General features: G+C 41.9%; 1 protein-coding gene across 3 annotated transcripts in view; it reads left to right on the top strand.

Annotated features, from left to right (window-relative positions):
• Slc12a1 (solute carrier family 12 member 1) overlaps positions 1-14,912 on the top strand; it is a 75,348-nt gene that overhangs the window by 17,019 nt on the left and 43,417 nt on the right. For all 3 annotated transcript variants that reach the window (XM_055620895.1, XM_055620807.1, XM_055620977.1), the window contains exons 8-10: positions 1,549-1,676; positions 7,169-7,253; positions 14,567-14,718. In XM_055620895.1, coding sequence (XP_055476870.1) covers positions 1,549-1,676; positions 7,169-7,253; positions 14,567-14,718 — 365 coding nt within the window. The remainder of the gene's footprint in view (positions 1-1,548; positions 1,677-7,168; positions 7,254-14,566; positions 14,719-14,912) is intronic.

Below are 14,912 nucleotides of genomic sequence, written 5' to 3'. Positions count from 1 at the left end.
TCTCCTTGTGATAACACCACAGCGTGCAAATTCGACTCTTCTCTCCCATTCTGCTTCTCCTACTTTCTTACTTTCTACCCTAGCTTACTAAGAATTCACAGATGAGGCTTTAAAGATATGGATCATTTCCTTCGCTCTGTATTCACTTGCCAGTACCTGTGACTCCCTCGCCATATTTAAAAGCCGTGTCATTCTTTTGTATTGCTCTGCAGTGGTTATCTCATCTGCTTTGGTTTCACTGTCCTTTCTTTTCCACCTTTCCCCCTACTTCATATCTTCTGATGTTTTCGACTTGTTGTCCTCCTCATCCCAGAGTCCCATCTTTGGCCAGTTCCTCCTCTTCCTCTTTCTGTCTTTTCTCCAGATTGCTTCCTTTCATCTCAGTGATTTGATGGCAGCCTACAGTGTTGTTAGGGCCTCACCATATTCATATTCTTATTGGTACGAGGACCTAAGATCTGAACTCTGAATGGAAGAGCAGAGTAGCAGCAAACGAGGAGCAAGTCTGTAGAGCAGGCTACTTGCCACTGGTCTCCTACAGTTTCTCAAAGGCCTAGGAAGGTACAGAGTTTAAAGGTACTTACATGCGAGAATGCTATGAGGGGATATGTGAACAGGTGTGGTATATCTGTGAGTATGCTAATATGCTCCTGCAAGAATTGTTCTTGGTAATATTTGTTTATTTATTTTCATATATTTTAATGTAAATTTTTTTCATACAATGTATTCTGATCAGTTTTCCCTTCCACAACTCCTCCTCCCCAATCTGTCCCATCTCCTCACCTACCCAACTCCCAGCCCTTTCTTTCTCTCTCTCTCTTTAGAAAACAGGTAAATAAACAAATAATTTAAAAATAAAAAACAAACAAAGCCAGCAGGAAACACACAGTCACACAATAACAAAACCCAGCAGGGCAGTACTAGCACATGCCTTTAATCCCAGTATTTAGGAGTCAGAGGCAGGTGGATCTCTGAGTTCGAATTCAGCCTGTGTACAGAGTGAATTCCAAAACAGCCACATCTACACAGAGAAAGCCTATCTCAAAACAAACAAAACCAACCAACAAACAAAAATATAAAACACAAAATTGGAAACCCCTAATATTCAAGCAAAAGAACAGCAAGACCAAAAAAAGTTCAAACAAAGCAATATGAGACAAAAAGTCTTCAAAAATACCACTGAGTTTGTTGTTGAACAGCTGCCACTCGGCATGGGAGCTCTCATAAAGGTGGTTTGTATGACCCCTGAGACTCTATTTGAAAAGGCAATTTTTTTTCTTCTGCAAGAATTTCTTATCCCTGTTTCCATTTCTTCTGAATTTAAGAAGACAAGCAAGCTAATGGCTATTTCAAAGCTCTGTCTAAGACCTAAATGTGCACCTAAAGGACAGACACCTTGGTACTCGAGGAGGAGTAAACAACTGTGCAAGGTCACTCAGCTTTGATGCTGAGGCTCTGTTTTCATTTAGAAGCACAAAAGTCAAGAGCATAAGCTTCTACTGTGTGGCAAAACCCAACGTGATAATGTTCCTCTTGCTTGCTTTTCAGCATCCATATTTGCCGAAAACTTTGGACCAAGCTTCACAAAGGGTGAAGGCTTCTTCTCGGTCTTTGCCATCTTTTTCCCAGCTGCTACTGGAATTCTTGCTGGTGCCAACATCTCTGGAGACCTGGAGGTACGTAGTTTTCTCTGCTTTGTAGCCCTGGTGGTGAGAGTATAGTTAAGAATAGCATGAGAAGCTGTATCTAAATACGACTAAGAATATGACTTAAGTTCCAGAGACTAAAGAATGAAGGTTTCTGAATGGTTTCTTGGTTATTTATATGCTCTTTCTTAACTCACTTTCCTTTACTTCTGAATCTGGGCTCTAAAACAGGGGTGTGTTCAGTGACATCCAAAAACAAAGTGTATTCACAGTGTGTCATTTTCCAACAAAACGAGCAGACTACAGTGAGTTGCTATGAGAATCACACCTTCCCTTTTAAAATCGTGATGAATAAGAATACAAGACATTCAAGGAAAAAGAGAGCAAAACCAACAATGAACAGCCCCACGATCACTTAGTCCTCAGTTCACAGCATTCTCCATGAAGTGCTGTGGAGATCATCGTATTCGCTACAACAGTGATTTCAGTATTTTATAGAGGACCATTCATTAGCATGGTCAAAACAAGATCAGACTTTGTGGTTCTAGCACATATATGTTGGAGCTCATAACCCATCCAAGAGATCTACTTCAAAAGGTCCTCAAGGGCTCAGACAGGCCCCAGGCCCTGGTGTCACCTCTACTTTGGGGTCCACCCCTATCTTCAAGGTCCTGGATGATTAATCACTTCATGGTTTACATTTCTCCTAAGAATAAGACTGGAGTTGTAAAGCACAATTTGAATGAATCACTTCTGCTGACACCATCCATTCAAGTTTTACTTATGTCCTTACCTAGCTTCAAAGGACTCTACAAAACACATTCTGAAACACAGTAACACATACTCTGATAAAGTCTGAGGTGTTCCAATATCACAAAGAGAAGGGATAGAGGACAATATGAGCCTCTTTCATAAAAAGGACACTGGTTTTACCTCAAACACACACACACACACACACACACACACACAAGATACAAATCTTACCTCAATGTATTTACAATCAACTTCAGAAGATGGGTATTTGCAAGAGTCATCAGGAGATGTGTATTAAATGAAAAACATGCATGGACCTATGGGGTTGTGACATAAAGATACTGAACAAATGGTTGATGGGTTGGTCAGGAGGAACTTGGGAAGCAAAGGCTGGAAGTTGACTAGTGGGGGAAAACAAGGCAATCCTGGGCAGAGTCTGGTGTGAGAAACCTGAGGACAGACAGCAGGGAGAACCTGACGAGTCCAGAGAGCCACGCATGTGTCTCTCAAAAGGCAGCAGCTGTGGAGATGCTCATGAGGCAGTATCAAACTCTGTGGAAGTGGGCACTGAGCCTTTGGGTTCATTCTTCATGTATCTGCAGAGATAGCACGGTCTGAGTAGATATTGATGGAGTGAGCGAATGAAGGCATTTAGATTTGTTTTACTAGTGACTACACCACCATGGTGAATTCCTGAGCAGAGACAATGGCAGAAAAAAAAAAGTCATGCCAAAGATCCGAAAGTCAAAAACTTGTTCAAAACAGCTTCTCTCCTCATGTAATGAAATTGAGTCAGGAACTCCTGTTTTCTCACTAACTAGTAAAGCATTAGAGCTCACTGCTTTAAGCTTCCAGAAGGTACAGGCAGGCTTTTAAATTGGAAAATACTCCTTAAAAACAAGGTGCTTAGTCAATTCATCTTACGTAATGCCTGAATTAAGGCCACGTAGGAGACAGAGGTAAAAATCCCTGCTTTTATTAGAGTTAGAAGCAATGAAGAGTGTCCTTTACTATAAGCCATTACAAGTTGTATTCAATTCTGTTCTGTTAACACCGGTTTCACCATATTGAATTGATTTCAGGGCCTAGCAGATGAGGAAGAGGAGGCTCGGACTTAGCTAATGAGCTTAGAACAAGGGTAGAACAGCACAACCCAGGGGAGCAGAGGGTCCAGACCCCTAGGAAGGAAGACAGGACTGGAAGCTACCTCGTGGGGGAACTCGGCCAAGAGGAAGGCCAGGAGTCTAAGGTAGCAAGCAGGGGAGGGTGGAAGCAGGCAGGAAAATGAGAGGGAGGGAGAGATGAGAAAGAGATAAAAAGAGAGAGAAGGAGAGGGAAAGGGAAAGAGAGAAACTATTTAGCAAGTAGAGAAACCAACAGCCCATAGGCCCAAGAAAGTGAAAAAAAAAAATTATCTGAATAGTCAGAGCATAGTTGAAAGCCAGAGTATCCAAACATGCTAGGCTACCAAAGGTGAAAGATTCTGGAAAATCGCAAGGAAACTTCTGTATCTCTAGATTTTATTTCTCTCTGAGGGTGCTAAACAACAACAACAACGGTGTCAGTCCGATTTAGGAAATATTACTTATACAATATAGGGAGGTGTAGATGCGCACTCTGCTCCCAGCCTCAGAACCCTTCTCAAGATGGCACCTCCCACTGCAGAGAAGAGGGACCAGAAACAGCAGAGGTCCACCCTGAGCATTCCGTGAGCCATAGCAATACCACAAGAGCTCTTCTGCAAATCTGAACCTAGCAGATTTGGGAACTATTTCTGAGATGCAAAAATTAGGATATGGTCATTAGACTCCAAAAGGAGAAACCTGACTAGTTACCTGTATTCTGCCCTGGTTGGGGGTTTGGGGTCACACTCAATGAAGGGAGAGAGAAACAGTTTACATTGGGATTAATTCTGGAGGAGGATGGAAACTATGAATGTGTCAAATTCACCTGTTAGTACATTACAGTCAAGCTGACTCATGTGAGCGTGGACTCAGCAGCCTTAGGGCTTGTAGTAGGTGGCTACAAGGGAAAGGTCAGTCATCATGTCTGCGTTAACAAGGCTGCCTGCCCTCCACCTTCCCATCTCCTATCCAGTTACACTCCAGTACAGTCAGTTATGGCTTCACCCGGATCCCATGAAGTTTGTGTGTGTGTGGGGGGGGGTTCCGCTTGTGTTCATGTGTTGGGAGGCACGCACATACTCTCACACACACACTTGTGAAGGGCAGAGGCCAGTATGCGGTGTCCTTCCTCAGGACACTTGGTTTTGTTTTAAGGTACTGGAATCTGGGAGTCACCAACTAGGCTGGACTGGCTGGCCAGTAAGCTTCAGGCATCCACCTGCCTCAGCTCCCCAGTGCTGAGGCAGGTGGATTATAAGTGTGCCCCTACACCTACTTTCTTTTTTTTTTTTAACTTGGATTTCAGGAATTAAATTCAGACCATCAAGCTTATACAGCAAACATTTTACTGAGCTACCTCCCTGCTTTCAATAAATTCTTTTTTAAGGTTTATTTATTTTATGAAGGAGTGCTCTATCTGCACGTCCACCTGCACACCAGAAGAGGGCATCAGATCACATTATAGATGGTTGTGAGGCAGCACGTAGTTGCCAGGAACTGAACTCAGGACCTCTGGAAGAGCAGTCAGTGCTCTTAACTGCTGAGCCACCTCTCCAGACCTCCTCCATAAATCCTTATGCTATAAAGTACAATAAAAACAATCATGTGAATTAGATTAAGGAGAGCCCATTAAAGCCACCTTGCCCTCCTCTCCTTCTCATGAGCTGTTATATTGCACTTATCTGCTCATTGGCTCTGGAGACAGCAGTATAGAAGGAAGAGGCTGGAGATCTATGAACCCTTATGTGGATTTGCTCCTAGAAGAAGTAAAGCATACAGATTAGTTGCACAGAGCATATGGATGGCTGCATAGAGATGATTAGACCCATGCAGAGCAGGTTTCCTTGTCTAAGTCATAAACTCCAGTGGTCAGGTTGTATCTATAGTCTTCTGGTGTGATCTTCTTGATCAAACTGATCATCACATTTAAGTTTTTTTTTAATGCTCAAATTTCATTTGCCTGTATTGATTGCTTATCTGTATTGATGAGACTTCTGTCCTCCAGCCAGCAGAATTTCACCTATTGAAATTGTATTTTTCTCTGTTCAGTATTTTTTACTCCTTCTGAATAACAGGTAACCTTCCTGTATGGGAAAAGTATGCATTAAAATGTTTAATAATTCTTAAATTGAATTAAATATAATCCAACATGCTGCTTGGAAGCTGTTTTGATCTAATTTAGAAGTCCCTTCCAAAATTAGGTATAATGTGGTTAATTTAAGTATCATGTGGATTCAGTTCAATGTATGTATATATTTATAAACAAGAGAAAAGCTCATTTTAAGGCATTCACTTGACCTTACCTCTTTACTGAGCTTACTTGTAGAAATGAAGAATTTTGAGAGACTGGAGAATTTAGTAAATGATCCTTTTTGCTCAGCCAGAAAGGTTTTTTGTTTGGATGGTTGGTTTTGGGTTCGTTTTTTAAACTAAGACAAGCACAAGCTAAGTATAAAACAACATATGCCCAGATATTGTCAATATGCCAGCTATGTTTGTATGTCTGATGCACCGACACACAAATAACAAGGGAAAGGAAGGGAGCTCTGACGGATTTCTATAAGATCTCTCTTTAGATGGGTGTGTTCTCTTCAGTTCATCACTATTTTCTTTTAAATATTTGGATTTCTTAAAAATAAAACCACTTTTCTCCTTTTCTTTACTGAAAATAGGCTTCTTTTCATACAATATATTCCAATTACAGTTTCCCTTCTCCCTACTTCTCTCAATTCCTTTCCACCTTTACTCCCATCCAGATCCACTCCCTTTCTGTCTCTCCCTAGAAAATAAACAGGCACTAAGGGATAATAATAAAAACAAAATAAGATACAATAAGGTAAAACAAAAAAAAAATATAGGACCAAATAAGAAAAGGGACCAAAATAAAAACCAAGAAACACATATAGACCTAGAGCTATACTCGTTCACACATACAAGGATCCCATAAAAACACAAAACTGGAAGCCATAGTATGTTTGCAAAGGACCTGTGAGGCAAAAACAAACTTGACTTACCATTACAAGACAAAGACCCTCCAAAGATGCTGTTGAGATTGTTTTGCGTTGGCCATCTATGAGGAATGGTTTGATTCCCAGTGAGACTCCCTTGGAGAAAACTACTTTCTCATTTGCAAGTGGCTATCAATTGGAGATTGCTTCTGCTTTAGGGAGGGGGCATGTGTCCACTTTTCTTTTCGGCTCTAGGACCTTACCTGATGCAGACTGCTGCGAGCTCTGTGAGTTTATATACAGCACGAAGCTTTATATCCCATGATCCGCTCTAAGCCAGAGGTTCTCGACCTTGGGGTCACAACCCCTTTGGGAGTTGCACATCAGATATTTACATTATGATTCCTAGAAGTAGCAAAATGACACTTACGAAGCAGCAATGGAATCATTTTATTATGCTTAGGGTCACCACAACCTGAGGGGGTGGTGTATCAAACTGCATTACAGGGTCATGACATTAGGAAGGTTGAGAACCACGGACACTCCATCCAAAGGACATTCACTTTGCCACCTGATAGACAGTTTCTTTAAACCCTGCCTTAGGCAGCGCAGTGCAACATTGTGAAAATACAGAAATAACTCCTAGCACTCGTGTTTACTACTCAGTTTGTTTTCTCCTCTGCAAATGTTCTCACAGGATCCTCAGGATGCCATCCCCAGAGGAACCATGCTGGCCATTTTCATCACTACTGTTGCCTACATAGGAGTTGCTATTTGCGTAGGTGAGTGGAACCTCTGTGATGTCAGAAATGCAGGGAGCCCAGTGGTTTTTTGGCTCTCAGTGGCACATAAGTAAATAGAAAGCTTGTGTGCATGTGTGTGTGTGTGTGAGAGAGAGAGAGAGAGAGTGTGTGTGTGTGTGTGTGTGTGTGTGTGTGTGTGTGTGTGTTTAAGGCAGCAACTTTATTTCCCTTCTTAGTACTTAGTGGTTTGTATCTTTGGGGGGTGGGGGAATTGATGCAATTAAAATGCAATGCTGGCATCTTCAGACCAGTGCCCCTCCTTGCCAGCCTTGATGACTGTACTGCCGAGAAAGCTGCCACTTCTAACACTCGGCTCTCTCGCTCTGTGAGGTAAGTGAGAACCAGGGAAGAAGCAATAAAAAAAATCAAACAAAACCCAAACCCAAACCTGGCAAAGGAAAATTATGAAAGATGAGGAATTCAGAACAATATTTCTGACACTTCCAACTTGGAAGTGTCGCTGATACCAACTGCCAGAAAATCAGAAGAGTCCCAGCTGTGAGCAGTGTAAAAGCCAACCCCATGCTTCTCAGTAAGCAAAGAACATGCTTATGCATCTTTTCCAGCTGCTCACAGCTGCTTTGGTTCTACCTGCTGCCTGAAGCCATACCTTCTCCTGCTTAGGGCCCCTGCGCGCTTATGCCAGAGTGGGGAGGAAGGACATGTGTTTTCCAACAGGCAGAGAAGAAACCCTCTTCAGTGCACAGAGAGGAATGCCAGCCAAGGTTGGATAACTGTGGAAGCCTGGTGGCAATTTGATCAAAGGTTAAACTCCAGTAGTCCTCTGCTTACTGTAAGAAAAATTGGAAGAGTCCATATATTTTAAATTTAAGACTGTTGCCTACCTTGCTGCTTCTTGTGTGAGGAACCTGCTAAGGTGTTTACTGTCCTGTGGTGACCCCACCTGAGTTACAAAGGAAAATATTTCCTGATTCAATACATTAGGACATCAACAACTTTAGCCACTGAAGCCACCTGAGGTTAAGTCTTCCAAATGTGGATTCAGGTGAGGAGATGTGTGTCTAAGAAACAGAGTTGAGGAAATGGGTAGCTATAGAGTTCATGCATGCAATCTTTATCTTTCCCAGTCTGGCTTATTTTGCTTAGCATCATGATTTCTAGTTCTACCCGTTTCCTGGCAAATAATATAATTTTATTCTTCTTAAGGACATTTGAGAAGGACTCAGGTTCAGTTCCCGGCACCTACATGGTGACTCCCAAGTATCAGTGACTCCATTTCCAAGGAATCCAGTGTTTTCTTCTGACCTCTGCAGGGACAGGCACATACATGGTGCCTAAATGCATGCATGCAAAATATATATATATGTATATATATACATATATATATGTGTGTGTGTGTATATGTATATATATATATATATACATAGAAACAAATAAGTAATCTTAAAAAAGTGTTTTAAATACTCACAATTCTGTTTCTAAGAATTTACCCTGGAGAAATATTCTAAAATTTAGAAGAAAAAGTTAATGCATAAAGACGTTCATTAGACAATATTTATAATATGTCTAATGGAAGTATTCAAATGTGTGAAAATAACAAAACAGAAGCTTGCTTCATCATTAATATTAATGGTTACTTAGGGAACATTAATGTTTTATCCCAAACATTGCCTTATTACTCATTTTCTTCAGTTTTCATACAAAGGGATGAATGCCATTACAACATCCCCATAAATATCTGTCAGTACACTTGGTTCTGAGCTGTTCCCCTCTCCACTGCTCTTTCCCATGCCCGCTCCTTGCCTCTCTCTTCCCATGTCAGTTCCTGCTTCTGCATTCCTATTTCCTGTGTCGTATTTCTATTTCTCACCTCCATTAACACCACTTTCTCTTCTCTCATCATCTCCATTCTGGTTACATGACCTAAAAACATGCATAATATACACACATATTATAATTTTAAATCTAGGTTCTGTGTCTGAAAGAAAACATGCGGTATTTGTCTTTCTGAGACTGGTTTGTTTCATTTAACATTATGATTTTCTAATGTGTCTGTTTTCCTGCCACTATCATGATTGCATTTTCCTTTCTGATAGCATAACATTCCTTTGTGTAGACATAGCACTTTTTTTTTTTTTTACCCATTCATATGCTGACAGACATTTAAGCTACTTCCACGCCCTGGCTATTATGGACAATGCAGTTACAAGTATGGATGTACACATATCTCTTTGGTATATCTATCTAGACCCCTTTGGGTATATATCCAAGAGTATATCTGGGTCTTACATTAAATCTACTTCCAGTTCTTTAGGAAGGTTCATGCTGGTTTCCACAGGGGCTACACAGTTTACATTTCTACCAATGGCGACTAAGATTTCATCTTTCCTCACATTCCCAGCAACCTATGCTTTGTGTCCTTTTTCCTAAGTTTATATTTTTTGATAGATATTAAACTATAATTACATGACTCCCCCCCCCTTCCCTTTTCTATATGTGATGTTCCTTTAAGCATCTTCTGCAGTGGGTTTGACAAACATCACTGTCTTAGTCTGTGCTGGTCGTGAGGTGCCCTTATTTCTCCATCAATCTTGTCCAACAGTTATTTGCCTTGGGGACTTGGAATGTCTCACTCCAAATTTTCTTGGCTTTGAGGGTGGCCTGTGAGATGTCTGATGTTATTCTGTTGCTTCGGCCTTTGTAGATGAGTTGGCATTTTCTCCTTTACAGCTCTAAAGACAGTCTCTTTGCTCTGTATTTCTGACCTCTTAATGTCAGGGAGATTCTTCTCTCGTTGCATCTATTTGGAGTTAAGTGTTTCTGGTTCTGGAATCTCTGCGTCTTTCTCTGAATTTAGAGAACTCCTGTTAAAATTTGGTGGGTTTTTTATGCTTTTAGTGTTTCTTCTGTGCTGTGAGTTCTGAGCTTTAGTGTCCTGTTCATATTTCAGAGTCCTTAGATGTGGCCATGCTTGTTTGCTACTTTGTTTCCTGTTCCTTCATCTTAACACCCATGTTCCATCAACCCTACCACTCATGTTCCATCAACCCTACCATCTCTGCTTGCAAGATTTCTTGGTGGCCAGTCCTGCTGGGCTTTTTATCTCATTCACTGGGTTTTCCATTCTCAATGCTTCTGCATTTTTTTGTTTTGTTTTGTTTTGTTTTTTAAAACCTGTTTCCTTGCTGAGTTTTGCTGATCAAGTCCTCCACTTTGCTGTGCTTATTTTTTGTTTGTTTCTTTGTTTGCTGACATTCCTCTCAATGGCATAGATCAAATTTGTCTGATAGTTTGTATCTTCTTTTAGATTATTGATCATTTGTACTAGAACACTGAAATACTCATCTGGCATTTTGCAAACCTCAGTATTTTGGGGTTTACCTCTTGCAGAGTTACAATCTCTTGGAAGAATCATGCGGCTGGATTTCTGAAGCTTCTTGTGTTTCTCAGTTGTGATTTGTGTATCTCTTGGTTTACACATCTCTTCTTGTTTTGTTTGCGTGTTTGTTTTTAGGGGGAGTTCTTTCTTATTTAGTCTCTTACTCTTAGTCTCAATCCCCACTACCAATCAAGAAGCAGGGAACAAACCTCTGTACCCACAATAACATCAAACCACGTGAGACACAGAAATCCATTTAATGTCAATTACAGCCACTAACACATCACCAGTGACCATGAACTGAAAATGACATTACTTCACAATGTGCTATAAAATGAGAAATAAATGAGGTACAGGAAGGAGGTTGAGAAAGATGACAAATAGGGAAAGGGAGGTTAAATGTTTAAAAGAAAAAGGAGTGGAGGAGAGAGCAAAAAAAAAAAAAAAAAAAAACAAACATTTTAAAGGAAAAATACTTCCTTATTGTGAAAAAAAAACTTCAAAAACAAAATAAATAAAGAAAATAAAAATAAAACATAGGCCTATTGAGAGAAAAAAATCTGGGCTGGAGAGATGGCTAGATAGGTGTTAAGAGACCCAGGTTCGGTTCCCAGCACCCACATTGGGTGGCTCACAACAACCTGTGTCTCTGACTTAAGGAGATGCAACGCCTATGGCCTATGTGAACATCTGCTCGTAAGTACATACCTCCGCACAGACAAACACAGATACATAATTGAAAATCACCTTTTTTAGAAAGAAAAGAAAAAGGCCAATAAAGCAAATTTAAGATACTGTAAAATGTAGATAAGTGAACGGGGGAAAGGGAAAGAGGGAAGCGCCAGAAAAGGAGGAGGAGGAGGAGGAGGAGGAGGAGGAGGAGGAGGAAGAGGAGGAGGAAGTCACCCAAAAGTGGGGATTAAAAGAAAACATAAAAAAATAGGATGAATATATGAAGAAAATAAATATAAATATTAAAAAATTTAAAAGACATAATACAGTGAAGTTACTGCTAAATATGCAGGGATGAAAAACAGGAACCCCACGGAAGGGGAAAACGCTGTCAGAATGGCTTCTGTCTGGGTCTTCAGAACAGAAGACTGCTAGTTACAAGCCTTGGGGGAGGGAGTCGGTTGCAATGTGGTTTCTCATCTCTCCTCCAAGTCTAAACTGGACAAGTGCCTCGTCCGGAGCTGACTCCACAGCAGCAGTTTTGCTTCTCAGGGCATCAGGGACCTCTGCTGAGCACTCTGTGCTCTTCGGTAAGCTGGTCCTCTCCCTTTCTGGAGACCCAAGACCATAGGCACTGGGAATTTGGAGCAACCACAGCACTGATAGGGGTACAGGCGGAGGCCCTGGCGTGGTACTATCGAGGCCTCCTGAGTGGTAATCATCTGCTTGAGGGTGCAGCTGCTGGCTTTACACGCGCCCCTAGAGCGTCTGGGTAGAAAGAACAAAATATTCTCTCTGTATTAAATAACAGCAGTTTTCTTTAACCAGCTAGTTTCCCAATGACTGACACAGAGAGCCTAAGATTCACTGTTAAGCTGTAAACACTGTGCTGGGCAGATTCTGAGCTACTCTAATCCTAGTAGCATCGAAACCACATTAGGCCAATCACTTGCCAATCTGATGGCTCCCAGGGCGGCTTCTGCTCCATTGGTCTGTTACTACCGCCAGGTGTTCGTCGCCATCTTGCCATCAGCCATGTGGCCAGCTATCCTCCCAGCGTCCATAAACACATCTGTCTTCCTCCCGGTGTCCAGGTGAAAACGCCTTTCTCCTCCTCCCAGATTTTCTTTCTCCCTATCAGGAAGTCCCGCCTTCCCTTCCTAGCTTTCTGCCCAGCTGATTTAGCCAATCAGGTCTTTATTGACAACTGCTACATCCACACAAGACATTCCTCCACACTTCTGGGCTCCTGGCCTCTATAGCAGTGAATCCGAACCCCATTAACAAAACAGGGTTTCTCTTACTGTTGCTGCCTGGTGAGCTGAAGAAATCACTGTCTCTCCAAATACTGCAATTGGATTTAAGCTCATGAGGGCTATGCACTTGTCCCAAAATCTGCTTGATCCTCATCCAGCTTATCTTTTGGAAGAGGCTTCAAGTTCCAATACCCAGGGAACTTTCTGCACAGTCGCAGTTGCTCCGCTAGGCTTACTGTTCTGTGCAGCGATGCGCCTTGGTTCAATTCGTTTTCTTTCCTCCCATCATGGTGGTTCGATTTTTTATTTTTTTCTTTCCTCCTGTCATGGATTTCCAAAGGTTTTCCTATATTTCTGCTTGGGATGAAGCCTAATATTTTGCATAATGTCTTTTTCACCAGTGCTCACAGTCAGGCGCTGTTCAACCATCTTAACCAGGAAACACTATCTTTATCATTAAAGCAATTAAACTACATACACATGAACAAGGAGGACTCCAATAGACATGTCAACATGGATGGGGGTTGGGAAATCTCACATGACCTCGACCCTAGACAAAGAACTACAGGGAACTGAGAAATCCTGAGAGCAGGAGAAACAGTCTTCCCCAGAGAACACATTAATTGGTGACCCAATGCCAAGTGGTCACCCTGGAAAACATATAGACAAGTAACACTGTATTTATGTGTTTAGAAATACACACATGTACACACACACACACACATGTAACAACAATTAAAGAAAAAAGAGGCCATGAATTTGTAAGAGCAAGGCCAAGCGGGTATGTGAGAGAGTTTGGAAGTGTGGAAGAAAAGGGGAATGATGTAACTAAATTATGATCTCAAAGAAAGTTTTTTAGCAGTGTGGTGGTGGTGGAGGCACACGCCTTTAATCCCAGCATCGGGAGGCAGAGGCAGGCAGATCTCTGTGAGTTCCAAGCCAGCCTGGACTAAAGAGCAATTTCCAGGGCAGCCAGGGCTTACACAGAGAAACACTATCTTGAAACAAACAAACAAACAAACAAACAAAAAAAGTTGTTTAAAATTACATCTAAAGTAGAATTATAACTGTTTCTACTTGTGCAGAGAATTAGTTGCAAACAAAGCTGCGTTATCTTAGTTATTAGATTTCTCCCCTTGATTGCCTCTCAGGTAAAGAGAATGATTAATAATCACGTGGTCTGTAGAGCTGAGCTAGCTGTGGGCTGCATACGTGTTATGCCAAAGCACCGCACATTTTAGGAGATGAGAAAATAAGAAACATTCTCTGCACAAGCCTCCTACAAGATAGCCTAAGGGAGCCGGCAAGCAGAGGCTTGTAAAAACCAGGGTGTTCTGCGTGACTCTGACCTGGGCCCTCTGCGTGTATGTTGTGCTTGTAAAGCTTGGTGTTTTTGTGCGTGTCCTAACAGGGGGAGTGGGTGGGGGCACGGTTCCTGACGCTTTTGCCTGCTTTTGCCTTCTCCTCCCACTGGGTTGCCTCTTGGAGCATTCGGTATAAGGGGAGGTGCTTAGTCAGCCCAACTTGATGTGTTATGTTTGGTTGCTGTTCCCGGGAGGCCTGTCCTTTACTGAAGGAAAGCAGAGGATGAGTGGATGGTTAGGAGGAAGGGGAAGGCAGGATGGAAAGGGGGAGGAGGGACTGAAAGGAGCACAGGGAGGGGAAATTGCAGTTGGGAGGTAATATATGAGAGAATAAATCATTTTTTTAAAAAAAAGGCTATTCACAGGACTCGGAAGTTGGGATTTTCAGCAACTGTGTCCCAAAAAAGAACTGACCGTATGTTTGCACAGGCTTAGAACACATATGTTCAGACTCCATGCCAACTGAGCATGTTTTCCGAACAAAACCCTAAGAGAGCAGAACCCTGACAAGGGATGACAAGGTGACAATGTGGCGCTCAGGGGTTTAGCTCGGCACTGCAGAGTTTACCTCACACGCACAGGGCCCTTGGCTCTGTCCCTAGCACTGAAAAGAAGCAAGGGGGGTGGGGGGGAAATGACAAGCAAACACTGTTTTCTCAGCGGCATGTGTGGTCCGAGATGCCACTGGAAACATGAATGACACCATCATTTCTGGAATGAATTGCAACGGGTCTGCAGCCTGTGGGCTGGGCTATGACTTCTCAAGATGTCAGCATGAACCGTGTCAGTATGGGCTGATGAACAATTTTCAGGTATGAACTTCGAAAAGATAGACAGAGACAGAGGATAGGTAGATAGATAGACAGACTGATAGATAGATAGATAGATAGATAGATAGATAGATAGATAGATAGATAGATAGATAGATGGTAGATAGATAGGTGATAGAGACGATAGATTAGATAGATAGATAGATAGATAGATAGATAGATAGATAGATAGATAG

The sequence above is a fragment of the Psammomys obesus genome, unplaced genomic scaffold, assembly GCF_907164565.1.
Source record: "Psammomys obesus unplaced genomic scaffold, mPsaObe1.curated_primary_1811, whole genome shotgun sequence".
NCBI classification, from domain to species: domain Eukaryota; kingdom Metazoa; phylum Chordata; class Mammalia; order Rodentia; family Muridae; genus Psammomys; species Psammomys obesus.
Note: the sequence above shows the minus strand (reverse complement) of the source record. Positions and strands in the feature narration are given on the sequence as shown.